General features: G+C 44.5%; 1 protein-coding gene and 1 long non-coding RNA gene across 4 annotated transcripts in view; one reads left to right on the top strand and one right to left on the bottom strand.

Moving 5' to 3' along the window:
- The window catches only part of SMG5 (SMG5 nonsense mediated mRNA decay factor), a 327200-nt gene that overhangs the window by 238451 nt on the left and 81249 nt on the right, over positions 1-7500 (bottom strand). For all 3 annotated transcript variants that reach the window (XM_085849869.1, XM_085849872.1, XM_085849871.1), the window contains exon 16: positions 2162-2313. In XM_085849869.1, the coding sequence (XP_085705995.1) occupies positions 2162-2313 (152 nt within the window). The remainder of the gene's footprint in view (positions 1-2161; positions 2314-7500) is intronic.
- LOC147015281 (uncharacterized) overlaps positions 1-7500 on the top strand; it is a 44027-nt gene that overhangs the window by 7385 nt on the left and 29142 nt on the right. The window lies entirely within an intron of this gene.

Genomic DNA, 7500 nt, shown 5'->3' with positions numbered 1-7500 from the left:
AAAACCAAAATACACCAATTCTCGGGTATTAACCGATCCATAATTCTTCGGGAACTATCCCATCCGCAATTCATCAACGGTATCAAATCCCTCAGTGTCAGTCCCTTCCCCCGAATCATCTCCTACATGTCCACAAACTCCCAACTACACCTCTTCTGTGTCCCCCTTTTTAGCATCTCTCCACCTCATGTCCCCCTTGAGCCTGGTGTTAGCTGGGTTAAGATCTTAGGGAATGGTACAAACCAGACACCTCTCATCCACAGATATTTCTCATATTTGCTATATTTGAGTCCAATTTGTATTTGGAAAAAGCAATTAGGGTTAACCATTTTGAAATCGCCACCATTTTATTTAAATGCTGAAAATTATGCTTTAAAGAATATTTGAATTACAGATTTCACACCAGTAAAGGCAGGTTAAAAGTGCCCAGCAAGCAGAACCGAGTTACTGAAAACACACAGAACATTCACACGTCATTTCTAAAGTCGCATATTGGCTGGGTGTTGGCACCTCCCTCACCAACCATGGCATTGCAGAAAAAGACTTCTGTGACTCAATCTGTGAACTTTTTGACCCAGATTACTTCCAATGGCAAATCCTCCCTTTCTTGACTTGGTGAGTCCAACTGCCACACGAATGTCTACTGCTCCTCCTCTGCTCCAATTGGTTCATCAAATTATGAGCTTGTGAGGGTCAACATTTCTGTGGCTATTCTCAGAGAACACCTCAGCTTTTGCAGTCTGACCCTTCACTTCGGCTGACTGGCGGGGACTGCAAGCCACCATCGCATTTCAAGACTGGTTGGTATCTGCCATCCCTGATATCAACTCAACCTGTTCTCTCTTATGCACAGATTAATCTAATCTCATCTTCAGTTATCACAGCCTTCCTCTGGCTCATGTGACACTGAATCCTGTCGTGAGGTAGTTGCCTGGAAACAACTTGCCTTCTCTTCATGGAAGGCAAAGGAAACCTCATATTATTACTCCACAAAGCACACAAGTGTGTCCACTCGCAAGAGAGCCAGAACAAAATATCTGTCCAACCTCGACGGAACTTTCAAACTAGTCTCCTTCCTTGAAAAGCTGGTGGTGTCTTGTTCAGTCTGGCTCTGGAGTATGCTCCCCATCCATCCCTTCCCTCATCTCAAATGGCACCACAGTTGACTGCACTCTTTTGAAGGCTGAATGCCTTCATTGTGTTTGCTATGAAACATTGAGTCCTCAACCCCAAGTTCTCTGCAACCACACTACCCAGCAACCCCCTTCTGGTGAAACTCCCAATATCCAGATATTGCTCATCTCCACTCATTCATTCCTCTTTCTTTCCACCTGTGGAACCAACTTCCTCACTCTCTTCAATCTCAAGCTTCCCTCCCAGGGCTTCAAGACAGCTGTTCAACATCCATCTAAGGTCACCTCACATCTACAGCAATGATCTTTTTTGTCCCCATTAACCCTCTTCAAGCCAACCTCTTTCTGAGTTTGCAGGTTTTCCTTTCACCTCTGTTTGCGGCTGTATCCCATATTGTCCACCCTTCCCTCCCCCCCACCCCACCCCATGTCCTCGTTCTTTCCTGCATCCCTTATTTTTCCAAGTGTCTCTCTATTTTGTCTTCCAACAATGCTGATTGTGTCCACCCCCCCACACCCCCACTCCCAATCTTTCCCCTGTTCTTTTTGTTTGGTTATGTCCTGATCCATTCTGTGCTCTAGCTGCTTAGCGAGCCTCGATACTATCCAAAAAAAAATTCGGTGAAATTATCTAATCCGTAAGGATGGTTTATTCACTCGTAGATTAAAAAGAACAATCAAAGAATGTATTTTACAAATATAATTATGTTGATGCAAGTACAAATAATACCATAAACCAACTAAGCGATTCCAGTTTGCTGCATAAGGAAGATCTCCCTCAACTCAATGGCAGATTCACCGTGCTTGCCAAGTGTAGGTTGGCAAAGGCGAGCCAAACAATACCTCAATTAAGTCGGTACTTTTGCCAAATTCCAAAACATACACGAGTCGAGTGTATGCTATTTAATATGCATGGCTGTAAAGTCTGCAAAGCTGGTGCAATTCCTGAGGTTTCTCCCTGAAGAGCGCAAATAAAAATAAAAATCGTTACAAAAACAAGGCATGCACGGACTCTTCCATGATCTCACCTGCTCAGTCACGGAGATTGGCATCTGCCAGTTACTGCCGCTGAAGGAGCGGTGTGCCTCACGCAGTCCCGCCAGGTTCCGCACGGCGACATCCTCTGGAAGTGTCACTATTTGCCTGCCCTTAGCTTCTCTCACTGCAACCATCACTCCACCTGAACACAGTTGCAAACTGTCACTGAGAACACTAAAGGAAAAGTAATGACAAAGAAGCTGTGAAATACATTTAATTTTACGTTTGCATTGTACTCAATTTTACGTCAAGTATATTTTGTGTTCCAATCTGAACATATTGTTAGAATCACAGGTTCAAATCCATAATCCCAGGTTAAAATGCCATCGTGTATTCTGTTGATTTGTCAATTGTTTGCAAATGTTTTTGTACATTCATGTAAATTGCCAGTTTCATTGGGTTCCAATCGAAGATTCCTAGTGTCCTTATAATTGGTCTGCCTGAACTGTATTTTGAAAAGGTGGACAGAACTCATGTCTCCTAATGCTCTTATCCAACATGTAATACATGTACAAGCTCCAATATGAACCTTACATGATTACGAATAAAATAAGTCCTATTTAAACAAATCCATACATCTAATGTCCAAGCTTTATCAGCAAGGAGTTTCACCAGTTGATTTATACTTGTAAATGAAACAGATACTGTATCGCTACAGTATCTGCCAAAATCAGAACTCATGAAAAAGGGGTTTTTTTTACCTCCGCCACCGAAGGAGTACCGATCTCCCCTTACCCCTGTCTGTCTGGTTGGTTTCACCCATTTGTCTGTGAGCAGGATATCTCAAAAAGTTGTGTATGGATTTGGACTCGATTTGGTGGACAGTTTAGGTGTTTGACAAGGATAAAATTATTATATTTTGGTGACGCTTCAGATAAGGATCAGCATACAAGAATTTTTTTATTTCTCAAGTAATTCTTCATCACTGAGAGATGCGGTCAATAAATATAAACGGCAGGATATTTCAAAACGTTGTGGATGGATGACAAAACTTGGTGAAAGAGTTGGTTAGATGACAAGAAGCCAATTCGATTTTGGTTCAGGTCCAGATGAAGATCCAGCCTATCCATGGGACACAAAATGTAAATTGTTCGTCTGGTGGGGGTGCGGGTTCTTGTTCTTCCTTTAATCAAAGAAATAAATTTATGTGTGCGTATGTATATATGTTTGCGTACAGCTATAAATCCAGACCCGGCTATGAACAGTCAACCTGGCGTTTCACAGGCAGGACAATTCATCAATGTGTACCCTCCCCCGAATGTATATTAAAATAGGCATCCCGTCTACCAGAATTATTTGGTGGTCATTAAAGATCCCATAGTCTCCTTCATGAAGAGTCAGCGAGCTATTGCCAGCACCTAGAAAATTACAAATTATTGCCATAACTACTGCAGGGAAGGCAATGGCAAAACCACTCAGTATAATCCTTGCCAAGAAACTACTTAACAGGGCCAACGCTGTGTAACAGAATGGTACATTTGAATCAGAAAATATATATATATATATGCATATACATAAACATGGACACATATACAAAAACATATACATAAACATGGACACATATACATATACATAAACATGGACACATATACATATATACAGTAATCCCCCACTATATCGCGGTTCACCTATTGCGCCCCCGCTTCATCGCGGTTTTTCCCTTGGAACCTAACTAATTTTTTCTGTGGATTCCCCCGGTATATCGCGGTAATAATATATAAAATATAAATTATTTAAGAAATAAATTATAATGCGTGGCGCTTGACCAGTCACACAACGCACGAGACAAAGTTTCGCTTGTGAACTTCGAATATTTTCTACGTTTTTTCTCCAAGCCCAACGATGCCGCCCAAACGACCTGCACCTTCTAAGGCTTCTGGCAAGGAACCGAAGCGCCAGAGGAAGGTTTATATTCACTCGATATTAATCAAACCCAATCGTGTTGATACACCGCCCAGCGTTTAATAATCACGAGATATAAATCAAACCCAATCGTGTTTACACACTGCCCAGCGTTTAATAATCACTCGATATAAATCAAACCCAATCATGTTAATACACTGCCCAGCGTTAAAAAATCACTCAATATAAATAAAACCCAATCGTGTTAATACACCACCCAGCGTTTATTATGCACTCGATATAAATCAAACCCAATCGTGTTTACACACCGCGTTTATAAAAAAAATAGGCATTTTTAGGCATTTTTGGGGGAGGCGTCCATTCATCGCAGATTTTCACTTCTCGCGGGGGGGTTTGGAACGTAACTCCCCGCAATAAACGGGGGGTGACTGTGTATATATATATATATATATATATATATATATATATATATATATATATATATATATATATATATATATATATATATATATATATATATATATATATATATAAATATATATATATATTTATATATACATATATATATATATATATTTTTTTTTTTTTTACGGCTGTGGAAATTTGTAATACACCATAAAGTTTCCTGAGGTTACCTATGCCGGTAAGTGAGTGTTCAGATAGGTCCCCACCGTTGTTTAAAGGTAGTTCTTCGTGTTCACTGGGCTGCGACTCTTTGAGAAAGCCGTTTTTCTTTATCTATCGTTATTTTGAGCCACCATTGCAACAAACCTCCACGCAAACAACAACCGCCACCAACTACGCCACAATGCCCACCACGCTCACACCACCCCCACAACAATCACCACCATATTCGCCACTACGCCCGCTTACGAACGCCATCCTCCGCGGACCACGGTAAGACGGTTTCCGCGTCGGAAACCATCCGAGAAGGATTGGCAGAACAAAAGCTCTTGTGAAGCCTGTGGGGTTTTTCCCGCCTGTTTTCCCCGTGCTTGGTGTGAAGGAAAGGGGGAGAGCAGCTCGCCGCCGATTGGTGGATGCATGGCGTGAGGCGGTCGGGGTGAGGGAACGCCCCTTTTCGGGAACCTTCTCGAAGGGAGGCGGAGCCGAAAACGGGGAGGAGCGAAGGGGGGAGCCCCGCGCTATATAAGGCGGACAGGACGCGGGGCTCAATCTCTCTCTCTCTTGGTGGTCGAGGTCAAGTCCTTTTTTGTCTGGGTCGTCGACGTCATCCTCTCTGTCGGGGTCGTGCTGGATCTCTCTCTCTCTCTTGGTGGTCGAGGTCGAGTTCTCTCTCCCTCCCTCTCGTCTTGGCGTTGAGTGACCTGTCGGTGAAGGCACAGGCCGGTGGCGAGTCCGGGCGACGCCTCGGAGATGCGGACGGGAGGCGCCGCAGGCCGTCTGTGGTGGACCAGTGCGTGCGGACGAGGTGAGCGTCGGAGAGGGTTCACCGGCCGCAGAAGGGAGGTTTTCTTTTCTTTGGGCTTTTGTATGTGTGTTTGTGGCGCCAGTCCGTGAAGTAAACCTGTTTAAGTTCCTGTACATTTAATGCTATAGTCGGTCGCAACGTCTTTCATTTCTTGCTGTACATATTGCATGACTGCCCTTGCTTGTTTGTGTTATATGTGTAAAATGTGCTTGTGAAATGTTTCCCCTTCGTTGCGTCCTTCCCCTCTTTTGAAAGTGCCATCTTGAATCGTGGAATGATTGGTAGTGGGTTTTAAACACCCGATAAATAATCTGAACCTTCGAGGTCGGCGATAACACCGCAAGGTTATCCCTATAGTACGGAACGAACCGCTTAAGCGGTTCGTGTCCGAAGCCGACCTGCGGTGTGGTGCAACCCCTCGGTAGTTTACCCGCGCGGGTATTTAGGTATATCGACATTCGGCGATTCACCCTATTTTGCGCGGGTGGAATGCGGACTGAGTTGTGGTGAGGTTAAACCCCCACCCGTGACTGGCTCCTGGCGGAAGTTCCAGGAGGGTCACGACTGAATTGTCCGTCCGGTGGGCGACGCGGCTGCCACTAGAGGTACGCGGCCGATCGCACACCAGGCGTGCCAGAATTCGTAACAATATATATATATATATATATATATATATATATATATATATATATATATATATATATATATATATGTATATATATTTGTGGGCCAGGGGTTGGTGAGAAGACCACCAGGGGGGGGGGGGGGAAGCTACCTTGGGTTCCCACCAGACTCCCCGGAATTGCAGGCCATCGCACATGGATAATTCTGCGAAGCGGTGGGTCGCTAACCGACCGTGAACGCAAATAACTCAACCACTTGACTTGGGGTCCTTTGTCTAGTTAATTTGGTTACCTAAAAATAACCACATGATCTAATTACCAGGGGACACGCCCTCAGTACGCCTTGTCCGAACAAGATCACTTTACCAGATCAGATGCAGCCGAGCAACACTGCCAAGGACGTACCGGCAAAAAGGAACAGATCGTTAGGAATAAAGTCCCAGCTGTTAGGATACGGAACATGCTGGATCAATGAAAGAAAAGACAAAAACGAGCTGGGAACATTTCTAAAAAGGATTTATGAATAAGCAGGCAAGGAAAGATATGTGGAATTGTGAATATAGCTTTAATTGTTGTCTGTAGCAGGAACAGGAAGAAATGTGGGAGGTTCAACAATAATACAAGCAACTTACAAAAGCAGACAGAGCAGAGTTATCCCGATATAATTCTTGTACAATCTTAACACACACACACACCACACACACACCACACACACACACACACACACACACACACACACACACACACACACACACACACACACACACACACACACACACACACACACACACACACACGAGTTGATGAAGAGAAAAAGAAGAGGAAATGAGGCTAACGGTCTCTCAATACCTTGCACGATTGCCCGATCGCGCCACCAATACGATTTGGGGGGGATGCTACGCTGGGTGATACCTCCCTGACAGCTGGTGCGTCGTCTCTTGCTTCGTGGCACTTCGTGCAGCTGGCGTCGGTCCAGAGAATGAGACGCGACCGTTGGGCGTGAAGGGACGGACTTAGGTGAAGCCAAAATCCAATGGATGGAGAGAGGCGGAGCCAGCAGAGGAATTGGAAAAGAAGGTGGAGCCAGCATGCAAATGGGTCAGTTGGCGATCCCAAGCCAGACAGAATGAACCAACAGGAACGAAACCAGGAACGAAGCCAGGAACGACGGGCAGGAATGACACCAGAACGACACACCAGGAACGACGAGCAGGAACGACACACCAGGAATGACGACGATGCTCTACTCCCACTGCCCCATGACATGTCCTTTTACTCTCAAGTCCCGAATAAGCGTGCATGCACGCTTATTAATTTTGAGGTGAAAATCCACCCGACACGGCCTCTATTCGGGTCTACACGCTTATTAAAAAATCGTTCTTGCCGCCCTCAGGTCATATTTACACCGGCG

Source organism: Eptatretus burgeri, chromosome 12 (assembly GCF_056783735.1).
Source record: "Eptatretus burgeri isolate ZD-2024b chromosome 12, Ebu_testis_v1, whole genome shotgun sequence".
In the NCBI taxonomy this organism is placed as follows: domain Eukaryota; kingdom Metazoa; phylum Chordata; class Myxini; order Myxiniformes; family Myxinidae; genus Eptatretus; species Eptatretus burgeri.
Note: the sequence above shows the minus strand (reverse complement) of the source record. Positions and strands in the feature narration are given on the sequence as shown.